Source organism: Coffea arabica, chromosome 6e (assembly GCF_036785885.1).
Source record: "Coffea arabica cultivar ET-39 chromosome 6e, Coffea Arabica ET-39 HiFi, whole genome shotgun sequence".
NCBI classification, from domain to species: Eukaryota; Viridiplantae; Streptophyta; class Magnoliopsida; order Gentianales; family Rubiaceae; genus Coffea; species Coffea arabica.
In genome coordinates this window covers 55,801,345-55,821,713 of record NC_092321.1, presented here as the reverse complement: position 1 = coordinate 55,821,713, position 20,369 = coordinate 55,801,345, and the positions used below count along the sequence as shown (strand labels likewise).

The window sequence follows — 20,369 nt, the reverse complement described above, 5'->3', positions numbered from 1 at the left end:
AGAATAAGGAAGAGCATACGGAAGAAGTTGGAGAAGAGGATGTTGTGCATGCTGAGGAAGCTGTGAGGCAAGTGGTCCAACCTCAGGAGCTAGATGAACTGGTAACTGAGTATATTTTAGAGTTTGATTTTATCTTTTTTATTAAACATTATTTTACTTAATGAAAAGAAGGAAAATTTGAAATTTTTTCTATTCAAAATCACAAGAATCATAGCAAACATCATGCTAAAAGAAATAACTAGTCTGTTTTGCTGAATCTTGTGATAATTAGTGTAGTTTTATTGCTTATTTGTGTTGTTTATTAAATATGAACTTTTTGAATACTAAATTGTGCATATTAGTTATTTTTAACTTTTAATTATTTTTATTTTTTTTACTAATACAACTTATGTACACACATAAGGGGTATTTATGGAATCAAAATTTCGTCCCTCTTCTTGAAATATATTTTTAATAGTACTTTTTCTAATTGGACTAATTTTGTTATCAAAACTTTAACTTCAGTAGAGATTTGTGTAATTTTACAAACTTTAGGCGAGGCTAGTGCAATTGTCAGAAACTCAAGGGAGGTTTCTGAAATTGTCCCAAAAGAAAATAAAGTTGCTAGGTAGTGTAGGAGGGGGGAGGGTGGAGGGACGGGGGTTGGGGGTAGGGCAGGGACATGACAGTTTTCTAACGACGAGGTGAGCTACAAGGGAAGAGTCTCCTGGTCGAAACCGTCTCCTTGCCATTTCTATTTAGGGAAATTTGCTAAATTGGTCTCTCACATTTTCAGAAAAAACTCTTTTTGTCCCTCACATTTAAAATTAGCCACAATAGTCCTTCAGATATAAAAAGATCTACCCTATTGGTCCCAAAGTTCGTTCTTGCTCAGTTCTCCAGCCAAAAAGTGCACACCTCTCTCATGTGCTCATAATTTCAAGAACAAAAATGAAAACACATTTCATTTTCTCTCTTTTTTTTTTTTAAAAAAAAAGAAGACGAAAATGTAAGCCACCAAACCCTTTCTTCCCTCTTTTCCTATTTTTTCAGCTGCCAAAACCCTAATTGTAAGCTACCAAACCCCCAGTCCAAGAAAATTTCAATATGATTACCTACAAGTAATAGTAGAAAAGCAAGAAAAGACACCTCAGAAACTCACCCATTAAAGAGTACAATGAAACAAACAATAATCGGTGTCATTGTGGCAAAGTGCTCATGATTTTGACTTCTTGGAAACCTGCAAATTCTAGAAGGGAGATTCTTGGAAACCGGCATTGTTGTTGGCGTTATATTAAAGAATGAAGAAGTTAAAATCTCTCTTGTTTAATCTAGGTTTATATTTAAGGATTTGGTGGCTGATATGTTTCTTAAGAGGAAACGAAATGTGTTTTAATTTTTACCCTTAAAATTATGGGCACATGAGAGAGGCGTGTGCTTTTTAGTTAGAGAAATGAGTGAAAACAAGTTTTGAAATCAATTGGGTAGACTTTTTTATATCTGAAGGACTATTATGGCTGATTTTAAATACGAGGGACTAAAAAAAATTTTTTCTAAAATTGTGAGGATCAATTTGACAAATTTTCCTTCTATTTATTTAACTACGTTGTACTTGTAATTTATATGATTTATTATGTGACTATCAAAATCGTTCGCACTTCAACCCGACACTCAAACCCAAACCCAAACCCAAAGAAAAAAAAATTCTGTAGATTTAATTTAACCAGATCAACGTGAATTCATATTTGATTTGCCATGTCCAACCATCTTCTTTTTATGCTTTATTTAATTAAAAAATTTGTCATAGTTATTAACAGATCCTTTTCTGAATGAAATTACCCATTGGTTCAACACGAATTCCTTTTAATATGTCTGACAATGATTTTGCCAAAAGCATCAACTCAAATCGGTTGCGAGTGATACTCTGAAAGCTAAATACCATCTATATTTTAATAGCTGGGAGTAAAATCTTTAGGAATATATGTGTTTTAATACAAATTCTCATCCTCCATAAACACCTGTGGCCCCTAGGAATTCAAAGGTTCACACCCCCCAAGCAAAAAGGGCCGTTCAACATGTGCATCACCACTCTAAGGGACTTCCTCATTGAGGACCTGCTATGCTAGAATTTTCAGGGTAAAGCCTAAAATCCCAAAGGGAAAATGTTATTTATGTTAAGGCCTTTACATCATTTCAGCGGGCTGGTTCTGGGAAAATCCATTTCAACATACATACAGCCTCCAACAGTCTCCAGAAAGTTATGGCATTCACATAGTTTTTTTTTTTGTTTTTTTTTGGGGGGGGGGGGGGGGGGGGGGGTGTGGGTGTGAAGAAAAGGACAGCCTGTTTAACTCTCCCACCTTTGTCAGAGTAACTATAATGGATCTACATCCATTTACAGTTTAATCTATGTTATGAAAGCCAGGAAGTAGTGATGTGATGAAGCCAAAGACAATCAGTTGGATCTCCTTCACAATTACCCACAAGCGGTTGCCACCTTCAGCTCTGCCAGGTTCCACGCCAGGTTCATTCTCTTCTGCCCCATTCTCGTTAAGAGGCTGATGCTCATTTTCGCCTACAGGTTGTCCATCTGCCAAGATTGAAGATGGTCATGTGTTAGGAAATGATTACTCTTTTGGTGACAACCGTAGTCTGAAATAAGTAAGGGATCGAGAATGGAACTTCATGTAACCACTGACATATCAAAATGCAGGTCATTTATGAGTTTTGTCCATTAGATTCTGATGATAACAATCTTTTATCATAGTGCTAGATGAGCTGTAAGGTTGTTAAGCAGAAATTGTGAAAATGCAGATAGTGCAGCTAAGCAAACAAAGATGAGAATCACATCAACATCAAGAAACTACAGCAGGGAGCAACTGTAACAAGACCATTCTCTTTCCATTTGATATCGTCTATTTGCACTCTTCATGGATTCTTTATACCCAAAAAAAATTGACTTTCAGACTAATTGATTCACGAATAATGGGAACCTAGCCGAGCCCACAAACAACCTCTGATATGGCTCACCAAAAAAACAAGTAAATGAAAGTTGTTCAAGACAGATTCCTTCACAGGGAACCCAAGATTGTTAGATAAATCACCAAATAAGCAGATGTGAGTTTCTCCGTGCGTGTGTGTGTGCAGAGAGAGAGAGAGAGAGATTAGAAAGTGAAACATATGAGGCTTCCAATAAGAAGGCTATACAAGAGAGAATCTGGAAGTAACTCAATCAGATTAAATAAATAGCCAAAATATATTCTTGTTGAGAGCTCATCACAGGATTGGGAAAAATTAATTTTTTAAATACAAGTTCTTGCCTTTTTTTCTGCATTACATGCTTACAGATTTTCAATAGAGATATAGTTAGTCAAAGTACCGGCAGCAGCAGCATCATTCTCATTTCCAGCTCCCTCAGGAGCATGAGCATGAGCATTATCTGCCCGCACAGCAGGCCTTGGTGGTTGGGGAGGTGCAGCTGCCCGGTGCATCCCCTGTGAAAGCCACCGAACTAATGGTGCCAGAGCTCCAGTTTGATACCTGCATCAGCCAGTAGAATAATTGCAGCTCTTATTAGCTGGAGAGCAAGTAAGAGAATACCTGAACAGTATAAACCATGTAACAAACTTTTGATTGAGTCATGAACTTTTTGATTTTTTTCATTGGAAACAAAGAATTCAGTTGCCCAGTGGTTTTTGGCGGTGGACAAACAACAAAAGCGAAAATCCTGAGAAACTCTGCTACTTACAGATAAACTAATGAAGCAAAAAACACAAGCAGCACCAGCCTTTGTCTAGATCCATCTTGGTTAAACAAAAAGATAACTGCCACCAGCTTTAGAATAAGCAGCAAGTCAAGCTGGAAAGCAATTTGAAATCTCCTTACAACAACTTGTCGATGTCCAGGCTGCATTTGCTGCGGCTGTTGCTGCTCATGTTGCTGTTGTCCTTGATTCTCACCCACTGCTCCAGTTTCTGGTGGACTTGGCCCACTGTGAATGGTACAGAGTTGCCAAATCAGTTAAATAAAATCACCAAGACCTCCTGTACTTAGAATTCTAGATTTGCAGTTGAAGATGGAAACAATTACGATTTTCATAAAATAGTGCATAATATGCATGTCAATGGATTGTTGTTAACTTCCTACACATTATTATTATTGCATTCACATAGAAAATATCATGACACTATTCGGAGGCCAAGACATGTTGCCCAACATGTTTGATTTCTGCATTTATTAAAATGCCTTGCTGATTGCCTCTGCAAGCTAAACAAGCAAGGTAAAAACCTTGAAGTAAGTTAACTAGTTTTTACCAAACTACCACTTCAAATCTTTTTAAAGGATATGGTAAATTCTAAAATGACGGTTTACTTTCTTGTGAATCCAAAATCTCAGCTGCGAAAGGAGTGCTTCACATTCAGCATGTCTAAAACCCCAAAGGGCCCAAACTCCAATAGTCCTAATATCCTGACAGATAGTAACCAAATAAATCGAGCCATAATATGAAGAAGAGATTACTATGAAAGGAACATCTATAACTATAAAAGATTAGGACAAAGTTTCATTTCCCTCAAAAGGTTCCATGTAGTTCTTTATCAACAATATTTGATATATAATTTGTTAGGGTTTTGCAGGTGGAGAAGGGCCGAGTCTGCAAGCATACTTTCAACAGACCTTATTTGATTCAACAAACTCTAACCGACTAATAACATAATTTGTTAGCTACTGAATGAAAAATAAAAGGGCATCATTTACTTTAACAAGGATTGTACTGAATCTTAACCGAAATTAATGTCAGAAAACATACTTTTATCCTCTTGCACCTAGGGCTGTAAACAAATCAAGCCTTAACGAATAGTTCAGGCTCAATTTGTCAAAACTCAAAAGCTCAGTTCCAGTAAAATTTTTAGTGAGGTCGAGCTCAAATTTGAACAATGATTAGAATTCGATTAAGTTATCGAACTGAGTTCGAATACCAAGTATTTGCCTCGTTAAGGCTCGAGTATTTTTTTATATTTTTTAAGAAACATACAGCTATATTTTACATAGAATTACATTTTTACTATTATATTCCATAAAATCGATATATGTAATATTCATAAAATACTACTAAAATTAAAAAAATAGAAACAAATTTCGGGGTTTCCAGTCGAGATAGACCCTATAGAATACAAGATTGATGATAAGGATATGGTATCTACACAAGGTTCCCCTTTAGGTTAAGAAAGTCAAATTGAACTTGAGCTTAAATTCTAAGCTTGTGTAAGATACAAGCTTGAAACCCAGCCTCACAGGTCAAAAGTTTTGGATCGATCCGATTTGTTTACAGCCCTACTTGTGTTATTACCTATTAACTCAATAAGAACAACCTATGGACTATATATAATAAAGCAAAATATGGAAACCTTGCAACTTGCTCAGGATTTAGTGAGTGATACTCCCAGAAACAACACTAAAGATCGATTTTGTGCATGGAACAATAATTTTCCCTGCTATTTTGCATGCTAAGTGCACAATTTGTAACGAGGGACAACTTCTGAACAATGCATAAGAAAGGCCTATAATTGCCGCGTATGCCCAATGATCTTCTGGGACTTTGGTTAATTTTGCTGAACACACTTAAAAAAGTGATGAGTGTGGAAGAGAAATGGTTGACATGCAGGGTCATGTTGTAACACGGAAAGGAAATTCAAACTTTTATGACACATTACTAACAATTCAGACAAGTATACTTGGCAAATGCTTACAAGCTTCCATCAAAGTCTCACATGCAGGAAAAGCTTTTAGTAGAGCCACTAAACATGTACGTCTAAATAAGCTAGTAAAAAAGCATAAGAAATATGTGACGCCCCAGCTAGGCCCCAATTCCAAACTTACCATCCTAAGCCTGCCTACTCTCGCAAGAAAAAGAGGAATCAAACCTACTGAAAAAATAACTCTCCTAAAATTAACATAATATCCTCAAACATCTTGTCCAGCGGACCTAGCAGGTCCAGCTACTGAATTGGCACCAGATTTAGTCTTAGAAGGATCCTCGTAACCAGTGTCTAAGAATTCCATGCCCTCTAGGTCTTGATTGGCTAACCTAGTCATGGCCTGGCAACCTGCTTGAAATTCACTAATCCAAATCCTGACCTCATTAGTCACTTCTTGAAAACACCAGATATGTTCTTCTAACTCAAGGTGCTTCTGCTTGGTCCTTTACCTCTCCTCCAGCACATTCACACACAGTGTTTGGAGGTAGGTCCCAGTTGGGACATCACAGAAAAAGTTTTTTGACCTTGTTAGCTTAGAAGTATACCCACATAATCATCCTATATATTCCAACAGAGAGGAGAACTAACATGGTGATTGAGTTTTATATGCCGCTGGAAAAGGCCCATTTCCAACATGACATAAGCATTTGCTTTTCCATTGTCCTTTTTTTACCTTTTCCAATTTCTAAACCAAAGTAGTCAAGTGCTTTATATCAGGGAATACATGTTGCAGAGCTAAATATGCGAAGAATGATAGATTCACGCAATACCTGGATGCTTATGAAGACCAACAACGGCAATAAAAAAATTGTTTAAGTGTAAGATATCAAACAACAAAAGCAACACCCTAGTAGTTCAAACTATGGAGGAAATAAAATGGTATTAGGTTTTAAAAATTGTAAATCTGTAATACCATCGAAAGATTCCTCTCCTGGCCCAAGAATCAGTAAATATAAAAAGATGTCCATCACTTTTAGTGATAAAGATTCTAACAGAGATGAAGTCACCCATCTGGCCTTTCATCATGTTCTACACCACATAGCAGATCAGTATATCCATTTAAACTATGATGAACACATATCTCAGGCATTGCCAAATAAAGTTCAATTTGATTTAACCAGTTTCTTGCAATGAGTAAACTTAAGTGTTTAACCAAAGATTAACATCATTTTGATGTGCAGATAAAAGTAAACACCAGAGGGACCATTTCTTTATGTTTTATTTAAGAGGCACCATTTTTCTCCTTACCATTTTTTGCTTCAGAAATTATAATTCCATTCCTTTAATATGCAGCAATCCCAGTAAACAACCTCAATGCATTTTGTCCTGTTAAACTGTAAAAATATTGTTGTTTGCCTTTTTTTTTCTTTTTGGTGTGTAATAGCTTGATATTTAGGTGAGGATTCCATTTTGTAATGTCTCTCTGCTGGAAAAAAAGGCAAAAGAGGAAAATAGAAAGATTAGGAAAAAAATCTTATATGCAGGAAAAAATCAAACAGACAAGAAAGCGTTGGACTTGCAAAACCATTGTAAAGTTGCATGCAGCACAAAGAATCAGAAAGATTACTTGACCTAAGCAAAATACTACTGAATTATTATACCATCAAGTCATGCATAGCTAGAACACTCACGAAGGTATATTATAGGTGAAAGGGATTAGAGTATTTGGTGCAAATGCAGCAGTAGGCCCCATGAATGGAAAAGCTGGAACAGCATAAAGGCCACGCCCATGATTCATCTGTTCCTGGTTCTGTTGTGGAGGGTAAAATCCAGGAAAATATGAAGGATACATGATCGGGAGCGTCTGAAAATCTCCATTTAGCGAAGGTAAGCTGCTAAACTGTGCCTAGACAATTGAAACAAAGAGATTAGGACCCAATTAAGGAATGCATATAACCATATGAGCACAAAGTATTGAGTCTCCACAGCAACAAAATAAAGTTTCTTAGCTTTGCTTGTCAATGAAAATAAAGTTAACTACATCATTCTTCATGTTCTAAACAAAGAAAAGAAAAAATATGAAACCTTTCCAGTTCTGAATGAGAAAGGAACGGCAAAGTTATTTGGAGGAAATCAGAGTGATGAGGGAAAAAAATCATAATTTATTCACAGCATTAACCACACTGGAAATAAAATCCCTGAAAGCTTTTATTTTCATTTATTTGTACTTTACAACATAGGCAGAACCTAATATAGCACACCTTCCACAAATTTGGTAAACAAATAAGCTACCTCCAAAAGATTTGTGGTGGGCTATGGTGTTAAATTGTTGGCAAAAAGTCACATTAAACTTCAGCTTTAATGAAAACACTTCCTCATCTGATATTTTCAAATATCAAATCTGAAAAGAAAATAACAAAAGGTTCTTTTCCTCACATCTTGCTAGAAATACCAGGATAACCCTTCCAAATAGGTTGATTCTAGCCTTGAATCAAAAGAAGTAGAATTCCAAATGTATATCCTTAACTCCAACTTAAATACTGCATCATCTTACCAGCCAAGAAATCAATTCCTTGTTTAGTTGCTAACTAGTGGGTTTCGAACAACTTGTGTACTCAGTTTACAAATACAAGAAGGAAAAGATTTTGATATAACCAGTTCATGGAACGTGGACTAGAACAATAATTGTTCAAAAAAATAAGCTCAGCGGCAGTTGATATAACCAAGCACTGGAAAAATGTTGCTATTCAGCCCATATCATACGAGCATTTGGGGACTCAAAGACTAAGGTGACAGCTGGCATGATTTGTGTATTGGTTTTTTCCATTCGTGATCACACACTAACAAAAAAGATTCATATTGGCAACTAAAAGAGTTAACACTCTGTCCTAACCAAAAATATTTGTAAAAATAATGCTTTTACTTGTTTAACCAAAGAAAGTTACTGGACAAAACATGCATGATCATTACACATAAATGATGTACCCTCTTCGTTTACCAGTATAAAAGTTCATACTCCTCTCTTCTCTTGTCCCTGTTCATTGTACCCTTCCAGCTTCCTGCCTCACGCTGAAAAAGCAAACAAACCCACTTTTCATGGCTCATCCCTGGTTCCCCCCTGTCATCCTCCAAACACCCTTTTCTGTGAGTCAACACCCTCTTACCCCATTTCTGAACCATCTCTCTGATCCTCCCCTTCTTGGAGCCCCCCCCCCCCCCCCCCCCCCCCCCCCCCCCCCCCCGCGGACACTAGAACCTCTTCTTTGAAAAAGTTCCAAACACACACACACACACCACTCATGCCAAAAAGAAAATGCCCTCACCAACCCCAAAAGGGTTGGACCATTATTGCACGCAAATAGACTCCTATAAATATGAGGAACAATTTAATGGGTGCAATGGTTGCATTTGTTACAGCCAAATTGGATATTCAGTTTCACACATGATACATAACTCATCAATTTAGGACAAAATACGTTGATTGAAGACAGTGATGACAGATTGTCTAGGTGAAAGGAGTATAAAACTTGGACAAGCTTAATGGTTGGCAACGCCACCAGACTGGGCCATTTGTGGTGCATTTTGGGTGGATTCAAGTCTCAATATCAAATCTTGGGCCATCAATGATATCTAGGCTGAGAAAGTGTCCCACAGGCCATAAGCCAGACAGTCACTGCCAGGTACCACAGATTGTTGCCACAGAAAATAGTCTTTCGAACATAAGAAATAGATTTACTAAAAAGAAAAAAGGCACGAAAAAAGGCTCTTTCATAGAATCAATCCTATTTTCCTGCGTTGTAACAAGGATACATGTATCAAACCTATTTATATTCATCCTACAGAAGTAAACATAGCAGAGCATGTATTCTATTAATATCAGATGCAAAACACCAAAAACATAGGTGGTATCAAGTGGCCCCAATATTAAGCTAATTTCGTGCTTTCTTATAATGGTAATAACCGACCACCTAACCAATCGTGACCTTTCTAAAAGTGATAAATTGAACGAAAAGTACGATCTAACTGAAAATGCAAACGGTAATTATCCCTCAGCTCTACATGTAAACAATCTAAAATTGAAACCATTAAGCAACATTCTAGCAGTAAGGTTTCACATTTAAAACGTACCTAGTTTATAGCAAAAGCAAATGGCAAAACCTGATTAACTTTTGTTTAGCGTGAACCCTCATAACAGCATAGAACCACCAGACAATCTTTTAATGGCGCATTAGTTCCATAATATCACAAATCAGTGAGATAACAACTAGTTTCTACCTCCAGATCTAGGTGGAAAAAGTATCTTATTCCCTTATATATAACAACTATTTCTTTGCTGTAACTTACATCCTATAAGAGCAATGTTCGTGGAACAAAGTACACTCTGAATGCATCCACATACCATGTGACAAGTTTTTCACTTAATACTACCAAAAGGACAACAAAATCTTCAATGATGGCTTTACTATTACAGAACTAACGCAATTTAAATGCGTTACAAGAAAATGGGATATAGTAATTCTCTGTGAATCCCAGTTTCCGAACCTAACAACATCATCATGCACACTAGACTGGACTTTGGTGATTCTGTGGAGATATTATGCTTACATTTCAAGCAAGTTGGAGCTCAATAAATTCAAGCAGAATTCGAGTGATGGAGCTAGATAAAGTGTATTGCTTTTATTGGAAATGTAGTTGATCATCTACACCCAGATGCCACCTGGCAACCATCACCTAGTCCAGACCTCCAACATCACCAAAGACGAAACGACAAAAATTTAAAAGGCAAGCAAAAAAAAAAAAATCCTTTCCTTGTATACCAACCAAGTATTTCCATCACTGATGAAATCTAAGATCAAGACGGTAATCTTAATTTACTCGAACATGAGTTTTCTCCATTCAAACTAGTAGGAAAAAGCTACCTATCTCCAGCATTCTCCGATTACACATGGAACACACGCTGAAAATTTTGGACAAAGCAATCATTCCTCCAGTGCTCAACAGTAAGATTTCTTACAAAAACAAAGTAATACTAAATCCCCACCTCAAGGCATGGCTCTCCTCTCTCAAAATCTTCCCCCTGAAACACTAATACAAAGTAACATTTAGCGAGAAACAAAAATGAAAAGGAACTTTCTAAATAAACCTAAACCCCATTTCCTTCCATTGAAGAAACTCGATTCTTTAAGGGTTTTCATCGCCTTTTTCTCTCTCTATGTTTCTCTCTCTGACACACACGGACGATCATATGCCAGAAGCTAACAGAGCCCAGATCATAGAAACAAAACTAAACAAATACACGAAGAACCCATGTAAAAAAAAATTGAAAAAACCATAAAATCTGAAAAGCAAAAACACAAAGAAGATAAAAAAAAACCAAAAATGCCAAGTTTATGGCATTTCTGAGCACACATATATCCACATATGAGAAACCCCAAAATTGAATCTTTTCCATTGCGATTTCTTCAATTTTTTTTTTAAAGAAGGGAACATTCTCTACCTGGGTTTGCTTGTTGAGAGTTTCTTCGGCAGCAGAAGAGGAAGAAGAAGGGGAAGAGTGAAGCTGTTGCTGCTGCTGATGCTGCTCTTCTTCAGCCATGGGAGCCAGCTCTCTCTCTCTCTCTCTCTCAACTCTTCTTCCTCTTTGGGTTTTTTATTATTATAACAATTCGATTTCTGCTTTTTATTTTTACGACTTTTTTTCCCTTTTTTCTTCTATTTTTCTTCCTTTCAATCGAATGTCGGGCTACGTGGTACTTTGTAACGTTGACCAATGGCGCATTGCCACGTCATTGCATGAATTCTTACATTTGTTGGGTTTTTTAACTTAAAAAAAAGGGAAAAAAGAAAACAGGTTTTATACTTTATAAGACCATTTAGAACAATTTGCTGGATGTGTACATTTTGTAATCGTGTATATACAAAAAAAAAAAAAAATCCGCTACAAAAAAAAATTTTATTGAACCAAAAGAAATTTTTATAGATGTGGAACTAAAGATCTAAATTTGCTTTTGGAATAAATTTTCTCTTTTTTTTAGGCATAAGTGCTTTTTTGTTTTCCTTTCTTTTACTGAGAGGGCATATACACAAGCTTGTTACAAATTTTTTGTATATTAGTAGTAAGGTTTGTACCTAAATTTAAAAAGATTTTGGATTTTGTACATGTCCACGCATTATGATTTTTTTTCACAAACTTTTCTATATGGAGATATGATATAACAGCTTTCCCTGCTTCTATGGAATTTTCTGTTAAGATATTTTTTTACAGGGTTTATGTGGTTTTACGGTTCTTCTACTTTATATGTAAATAATACCTATCTTGTCACTATATGGTTTTTCCAATTAATAATAGCTTAGGCTAATTGAGGGAATTATTAGGTTAATGACATATAACCCATACATGAATAGAGGGGGAGGATTGGGTGGGTGAGGGAGGGAAGGATTGTACAAATCATACATTAATAAGTTATGGATTATTTTTTTTTTAACACTGAGAGTATATACACTGTTAGTATATATACAAGATTTATTCATAAGTTATATGGTGGAATATGGCAAGATTCACCCTTCACAGATAACTCGACCGGGACTAGTCGTCAGTCTTTACTGGAATGTCCCGGGTTCAACTCCCGTGAGGTAACTCGCTAGCATCCTTGGTCTGCTAGTCTTAGGGGATTAGTCTGGCCAAATAAAAGATCGGACACCCCTAAATGGAAAAAAAAAGAAGAAGACTATGGCAATGTTCAAATACAAAGTAAAAACTAACCAATTGAACAAGTTAGATAAAATCAAGCTAACTTAACTATTTGTACATTGTAAATATTCAAACAGTGAAATTTGAACCTCCATCCAAGTTTTGACATTAAAATAGACAAAACTCTATTTAAAATGCTTAGTGGAAAAAAAAAAGAAATTCTCAAATTTATTATTGAAAGACAAGTAGACAACTACTTGAGGACATATTTGTAAAAAAAATAAACATGAGGACATAAATTTTATGTTCCCTCTTCAGAGCGTGCTAGTCCTGCTAAATAGTTTGCAAACAATAATGTATGGTCTTTTCCTTTTGTTTTTCTTTCCCACCCAATTCTTCAAGATACCTTTTCACTTGTAGAGAGGTAACTTTGGAACGCATACTGCTGCTCAAGCCACGACGTTGAGTAGAATTCGTGTCCAATTTATACATATCACATAGATAGATATGAATTTTATCAGCAAAAACATAAAAAAAAGCACATTTAATGAAACTAATAATATAACTAAGAAGACACCTCTACTGTTGGTGCCGTATTTCATTGAATTTGCACCTACACAAATAGTTGTAGCTACTCTTATAAAAGGGATCTAACACCCAACATAATTAGCCTTGTACTTTTCAAATACAAAAGATGGTGCGAGCACTTCCTGCGTTCTTTTTCGTTTTCCATGCTTTGATCCTCTTTTCCCTTCTAAGTGACTTAGAATTGACAGAAACCACTGAGTTTTGATTCAATGGCCACCAAAAAAGGGACAAGTCCCTCTTTCAGCTATAAATTGGAGGTTCAAACCTCATCTATAATGAAAAAGATTTAAAATAAGTATCAAAGCATCTCTTTGATCTGGTCAAATCTGTATATCTGCTAGTCCCCCTCACATAGTTGTTTTCCTCCCTCTTGAATATAATAGATTAGTTATACATATGTTATCGTTATTGAAAAAAAAGGGGACTTAGATTGACAGAAATAGATTGCAGTACAATCTCGCACTAGGCCTCTCCAGAACCAACACTCGGTGCTTATATACATTGATGCTGTCTCGAACAAAATCGAGAACAAGGGGGGTAATGGTGTTGCGGTTTAGAATTACAATGACAGCCTCATCACCACCTGGGCAATTCCAACAACAGTCAAGAGATGATGCTGCTATATTGGAGGCCGAGGCAATCAGGACCGCCTTGCTCTAAGGCAATGGACGAGCACTGGACTTCAATTCTAGTTCATTCTGATTGTAAAATATTTAGTTGACAGGATTAACTTGAATTGTACTGGAATTTCCTCTTTAGATGTGCTGGCAGTCATGGTTGATGATATCCTACTTTTAAGTAGGGCGTTCTGATGATGTTCATTCACCTTCATGGAGAGGGAATGTAATCGCAATTGTCATGATTTGGCAAAATTCGCCATTAACCTTGTTGACGATACTAGGTGGAAGGAAAGCTTCCTGTGTGGCTTGAGAAAGATGCACACACTGATCCTCTAGCATTTGTCAGTCTAAATGTAAGTAATTTGTAATTATTAATTCTCTGATCTACACAGTGATGACTTTTGACCAAAAAAATTACAAGTAATCCCAAATGAAGAGAGAACAGAAAAGACACTGCAGAAGATGTAAAGATGGTAAGGCAGAGAAAAACCAAAGTAATAAACATCACATCAGCTCATTCAATGTGCGACACATTACATCATCAAAGTTGATCTTAAACAAAACAGAGTAGGATCATAAATATTTTCTCTACATAAATATTTTCTCTACATAGAAGGATAAGCAAGAAGTTGAAAGGACCAATATCTGATGAACTTCATCATCCCGAAAGTACCATTGATTCATCTTTACAACCATCCAAATTCGCATGCTTGCCTTTCCTCAATAAAGCTGATTTTTCTTGCCATTCCAAGTTTAGCATATGTACAAGGGTGAAGACCTGAAAATCCCAGCGAAATACAAATGAAACATGACTAAACACTTTTCTAAAGCACCTTGGAAACTTACCGTGTTACAGCAGCTAGCCCATCTTTCCTAACCTTTCCCCTTTTAACAGGAAAAAAAACAACTCCAAAGTGCGAGCTTCTTCTAGAATCTATTTTCCCCAGAAATGCAACGCCAAAGGTGACTTGTAGGTGAAACACCTGCATGCATCTATCTACATGCATTCAGGACATATAGACCAAACTGAGATGGATCGCTTAAGTATTTTTATGGTTGAGACAGAGGCAGGGGCTGCGAATTCTAGTCCAACAATGTTTAAGCATGAGGTATCTAATGGAAGACATAATAAACAACTTCATGACACTAGAGAAAATTAATTCCTCTTTCTAGTATGACAACAAAGAGAGAATATCAACTTGATATCATAATACAAGAATGCAGCTTCCAATGCCAAAAGGCAGAGCCATACAGCTAAACAATACATTCACCTCTTGGGCGAACAAGCTTCTGGGAACCAAACAAGCTTTACCCATTGATGATGAAAATTTGACTCACCTTACAAACCTCTTGGGGTAGGACATGTCATTACCCTTCCTCATCCTCATCTGTAGAACCACCCTTTGAGTTGTCCGGAACCTTCACCTCTGCTTCCATCTCCACTTCCATTGGCACCGGATATGTTGGTGCACTCTCTGCAAGCCAAAACGTGCTGTCACATAAATAACAGTATAGTAATAAAATATGGCTTGACTTATAGAATAACAATCATATTATTACTAATAACAATGATAGCGTACAACAACGGTAACTGTACTAATAACAACTAGAAGGAAGCCTCATAGTTGTAACTACAAAAATTCCAAAGAAATCTCACTATAGTGCCCTACATTGCACCTAAGTTGTAGTATTGAAGTAATTCCCATTTCTCAGCAATATTGTACTTGGATTGCTTAAAGGTAATATTTTCTCAGCAGCTAAAGAAAATTTTTGGCATGATTGCCAACCATGAGCTAAATCACAAACAACAAAACCCAAAAGAAATTTTTAATGCATACATACTAAATGCCACTCTGTGTGCTTTCTAATAATACCCCCAGGCCACTATCTGCCAGATTTATAATGCGAATACAGGAAATTGAAGTTTCAGTTACAGTACAATTGATCTTGTTAAATTTTCTACTTAATTTCATGTGTTTACTTAAATATGCAGAAAATTTTTTTCCAGGATCAGAGAATTCCTGCAAGACACTTCATACATGTAGAAAACTCAAATGACTAAAATTACATGTTGTCACTGGGCGCACAAAACAATAAGGTAAAAAAAGATATTATCATACTCTAAATTTTTTCAACATGATACACAGTGTTTTGGTCACAGAGAAATAGAATTCAGTGCTAGAATAGTAACTCTACATTCTGAAGCCCTCTTGAAAGTGTGTACCACAGTATTTCCTTAACGAGATTGCCAAAGATTCCTAGATGATCCTTCTCGCCCTTTCTTCAAATTTCATTCAACTGTCAATTTCACCAGCCCTAGGCCATAAACTCAAGGTCTAAGTCATAAGAGAACCGATATGCTGGTCCTCCATAGTACGAACTATGTGCTTATTCGTCATGTAACAGTTGCATCTCATTTAAATCATACAGATAAGAAAATGTTTCCTGAGGTAAAACTATGGCACTGACTTAGCAATTCAATGAATCATATCCTCAAGCACCAACGGATGCTTCTCAACATACAGAATAAACAGCACATGGAGCTGGAGAAAAATATTTTCTCTGCAAGGGAATGAAGTTATCAAAATTTAAGCCATGCTATCTCTAAATATGGCATTTGCATCGCAATTAAGTTAGTTTTACATGGAAAGCAAAAAATTTGACCATGTTATGTATACATTGTCCTGGTAAGACCGGTAAATGAAGTTGAAAGGCTGCTGAATATGAATTTACTAAATGATGAATGCCATGCGAGCACTGTTTGATAACAACTGTGATAAGAAGATTGACATAATAATGCCTGATATGAAGTGTTGAAAGAGGGATATAGAAAAGATGGATAAAAGTAACAAAAAATATTGTTCTAGGAAAGAAATTAATTTCAGCAAGGAGCATAGAATTTGAATAAGAAGACACAGAAAACAAAGTTATTTAACAACCCTTGCATTCCTCATACTATTTTGTTCTTCTACTCTTAATTTTTGTCAACCATTAGCAGAACAAAAGATATCCATGTTCATGCACATAGGCATAAGTAATTCGAGAGACATTATTCTAGAAAGACTTCTAGAATTTAAGTCAAAATATGAAGTATGGTTTCAGCATAAAAGACTAGTATATTTTCATGTAATATGCAGTCTGAAAGACACTAATATATCTTCTAAAGAATTCCCATAGCTTGAAAAAGGTCCATTGCCAAAGTTAATTTCATCATCTATGTGATTGGTGAAGTTAAAAGACCGGCACAAAACCTAGCTGATGGCATATGAACCAAAGACAATGCTTATAGCATTCAAATGATTTTGAACTTTTGAGCTACTTGGAAGAAATTTTGGTATCTTAAGCATGATATACTGAAAACTTGAAGCAGGGGATGGGGATATCATATTTATAGGAGTAGATTATGACGCTGTCTGAAATATCAAATGCACATTCAGAGATAAATTAATAGCCATGCTATGTGATATAGAAACAAGGCCCTTTTTTCAAGAGAGGGAGGTCAATGGAGGCAAGGAACAAGGGAGCATAGGGACAACTAGTCCTATTAAATTATGTGAAGTACGAACCACTAAGGGAAATAATAGGAAATAAGGCAAAATTTGGGTAATATGGAGTTTTGGAGTGTTTGGGAGGAAGGAAGCACTGTGCAAGCTGATGGATCTTTACCAAAGTTAGAAAAGATCCATCCACACTATCGAACATGTTGAATCTGACATATCAAAACTGAGACTTGTAACTATTCACTTCAAACTGGTCTCCCATGAAATAGAAGTTCAATTCAGACACCACAAAAATAACAACCAAACAATGCAAAGCAAAATGGTCACAAGCATCACTCCAACTATATGCATTTATATCAAAAGGAAAACTGTATGGTTGAAAATTTATAGTGCCAAAGCAGTTTGCTCCATTTGTCACCACAATGGAATTAAGAATTGATAATTTAGCTATCAGAAAATATTGCACAATCACAAGAGAAGATGAAGAAGAAAAACAGCTTAAAGGAAATATTAAAATTAGAAGTCACTGATGTTAGCTCATTAAAAATTTGCATTGATAGAGGAGACAGGTCAACAGGATCCAGCTTTTTGCAGAAATTTTCCAAAGAGCACTGCAAATAGACGACGACGGTTGAGTTTTAAACACAAATATTCCACCGAGCAAGAAGACTATAGATAGAAAGACCTGCTACATCTTGTGATTAGATCTCACTTTTAGATAAATAGAATGCATAACCATGCTGGAGCAGCCTTCTTAGATCACCTCATTTATGCTTCTTCAGAACTCAAATACTGAACCCAGTCATACAGTGTATACCTGATGCGTAGTTTTAAAGCTCAGCTACTTCCATAACAACTCTAAAGGAAGTATTTCACCTATTGGTTCCTGAATACACGTCATGATACTCCAAATGTACTTTTACACCCTCATTTTCTGCTGGCTGATGTTAAACCCCCACTAAACTACCGCAAATTGTGCTATAACCCCAAATATCAAGCTCCACTATGCTCTTGTAACAACTTTAAAACCACAATTCAGAAGTTGTCCTCTGCATACTCATGATACTTCTATGCGGCTTAAACTATAATAGGCAATACATCATATCCAGCCAACAATAATTTTGTTCTCCATTTCACTAAGATGAATAACAACGAACTGGTAGCATGACTTAAAACATAAAAACCAAGAAATTAAACCTAGGTTTGCCCAAAATTCTACCATCACCCCTTCTTATCTATTTCTTTACTATCATAAAAGCTAAAGCAATCTATTTGACATCTGAAAATGAGAATCCTATCTAGCCCATCAATGGACAAGAGCATTTGTTCCTCGTTTTCCCCTCAACCACTGGATACAAGCAGAAAAGTGTTCTCAGCATATTAACCCTTATCAAATTCAATTATAAATTCTAGTAGGGACATACTGAATTAATTACTGCCATTTTTTTTATTTTTACCTTCAATGAAATAAGAAGTGGAGGGCCAACCGCGAGAGGACGGGAAAGCCGGTGTTTCATCGTCAGTCACGAACTCAAAAGTAGTCGAAGTAGATTTCCCCTGGCTCAGACTGGGACCAAGATGACCCTCACTGTGGAGCCGCGCAGCAGTGGATAGCTTCCCAATGACCTCCACCACACCGCCGTAGGGATGGTTCCGGAGATTCGAAGGTGGCACCCAGTAAGAAGACCCAGGTCGAAACGGAAGCCAATCGGGAGCGGACCGGCGCACGATTATGTTCTGTATGACCTCCTCCAGCTTCCTGATCCCGCCGCTGATGGTCTCCACATCAGCCGACGACGGCGGCGATGACGCGGAGGACGAGGAGGAGGAAGAGGAGGAGGAAGAAGATGAAGCTGAAGAGGAAGAAGAATCCAACTCGATTTCTATGAGTTGAGCGGTGACCCGGGGTTTGCCGGAACGGTGCCGTTGAGCAAGGATTCGAGGGGAGAGGGGAAGGGTAGATGATGATTTGGGGTGGTAGATTAGGGTTTGAGAAATGAGACGCGTCATCGCCATTTCGGAGGTGGTGGTGGTAGGAATTTGAGGAGAGAATTGGGGAAACAGGGGAGAAGTTATATGGATTGGGGTGGATAGAGTAGACAACAACAGGAGAATAGTTGGCGGTTGCTAGTGACCGTGACGGAGCCAGGAGACTGGCGACACTATATATACATATTAGTAGGAAAAGCACACCTTATGACGTGAACGTTAAGAAAATCAGTGGGAACGGCACACCTTATGGGCGTATAAATCCAAAAAGAAAATTTTCTAAATGAAAAAATTATTAAATTTTTTAGTAGTAATTTAAGGTTTTGTTTTAGAAATATGGATGGAAGAATTGTACTAGTGTGTTTGGATTGTAAATTATTTGAGATATTTTTACTGTAGCACTTTTTATAATGTGATGTATGTGAGATAAAAAGATAATTGGAAAGATAAAAAGGTATATTGGAAATTGTAATGGTGATGTAAGCAAATATATTTGGGCAAATAACTTACAATCCAAACACACTTGTAATGGTGTTTTTTTTTTTTTTTTTTTTTTTGGATAAGTAGTTGTTGGTGGTTATTGTCTTATTGGAAGTTTTCTTAGGCTAGAAAAATGGGGTGCATGTGTGTGTTTGTGTGCGTATATTTTTGGGAGATGATGCAATAGGAATTATAAAAAATGATACAAATCCCTCCTCTCTCTTTTTATACATTATATAGATATAAAAATATTAACTATATAACTTTTGTTTGTGTTTCGGATTTGATTTGGATTCGGGTTCGAATTTAAATAAAAAATAAATTTTAATTTTGAGATCTATAAACACGTCTTGATGATCAATTATATTTTAATGTGATTAAACTGCTAACTTAAACATCTAAGGCTAATTTCATTTGTGTTCCATTAATCTTACATTTGAAGCATTGTATATTATAGCTGAAGCATTATAGTATATTCTAGTCCTTTCCCGCTGACTGGTTGGGGGACTGATTCCCTCAGCCAGTAGTTGGAGTGGGAGGGAATACTGCATGGGGTGGGGGTTAAAAATAAATAAAAAAATAAAAATGTAAATTATAAATTTATGCAATTTTTTAAAAACGTTTAAGCACTACAGAATCAACTCAAAAAATTGACGCAACATGCTGCAAAGTGCTAGTATATTATGGGTCTAAGTATTTAGGTTGACTGGAAATTATAAAAGATTGGGTTGGGTTAAGTTAAACTTAATCAAGTTTATATAGTTAGCTTAGGAAGGGTTGGGTTGAGTGGTAAGACTGGAGGAATCCCAAGTAGGAAATTTTGAGT

At 36.4% G+C, this 20,369-nt stretch overlaps 2 protein-coding genes across 7 annotated transcripts; both read right to left on the bottom strand.

The window, feature by feature from the left end:
• Window positions 1–2,116: 2,116 nt before the first annotated feature.
• LOC113697363 (uncharacterized) lies at window positions 2,117–11,349 on the bottom strand. Its single transcript, XM_027216952.2, has 5 exons — window positions 11,173–11,349; window positions 7,367–7,581; window positions 3,728–3,970; window positions 3,359–3,519; window positions 2,117–2,569 (listed from the first exon to the last, which is right to left on the bottom strand). Exons 1-5 carry the CDS (start codon window positions 11,269–11,271, stop codon window positions 2,382–2,384), a joined length of 906 nt encoding a protein of 301 aa, XP_027072753.2. The 5' UTR covers window positions 11,272–11,349; the 3' UTR covers window positions 2,117–2,381.
• Window positions 11,350–14,061: 2,712 nt separating this feature from the next.
• On the bottom strand, window positions 14,062–19,232 carry LOC113696967 (uncharacterized). Of its 6 annotated transcripts, none has more exons than XR_011817170.1 (4): window positions 18,532–19,232; window positions 14,913–18,422; window positions 14,421–14,567; window positions 14,062–14,352 (listed from the first exon to the last, which is right to left on the bottom strand). XR_011817170.1 is itself a non-coding variant. In XM_027216347.2 (3 exons), exons 1-2 carry the CDS (start codon window positions 19,088–19,090, stop codon window positions 14,943–14,945), a joined length of 666 nt encoding a protein of 221 aa, XP_027072148.1. In that variant the 5' UTR covers window positions 19,091–19,231; the 3' UTR covers window positions 14,062–14,352; window positions 14,913–14,942. The 6 variants fall into 6 exon arrangements, 1 of the variants encoding a protein (XP_027072148.1); XR_011817169.1 differs by having other exon boundaries at window positions 14,421–14,571; window positions 14,913–15,049; window positions 18,532–19,231; XR_003449746.2 differs by having other exon boundaries at window positions 14,913–15,049; window positions 18,532–19,231.
• Window positions 19,233–20,369: the final 1,137 nt, after the last annotated feature.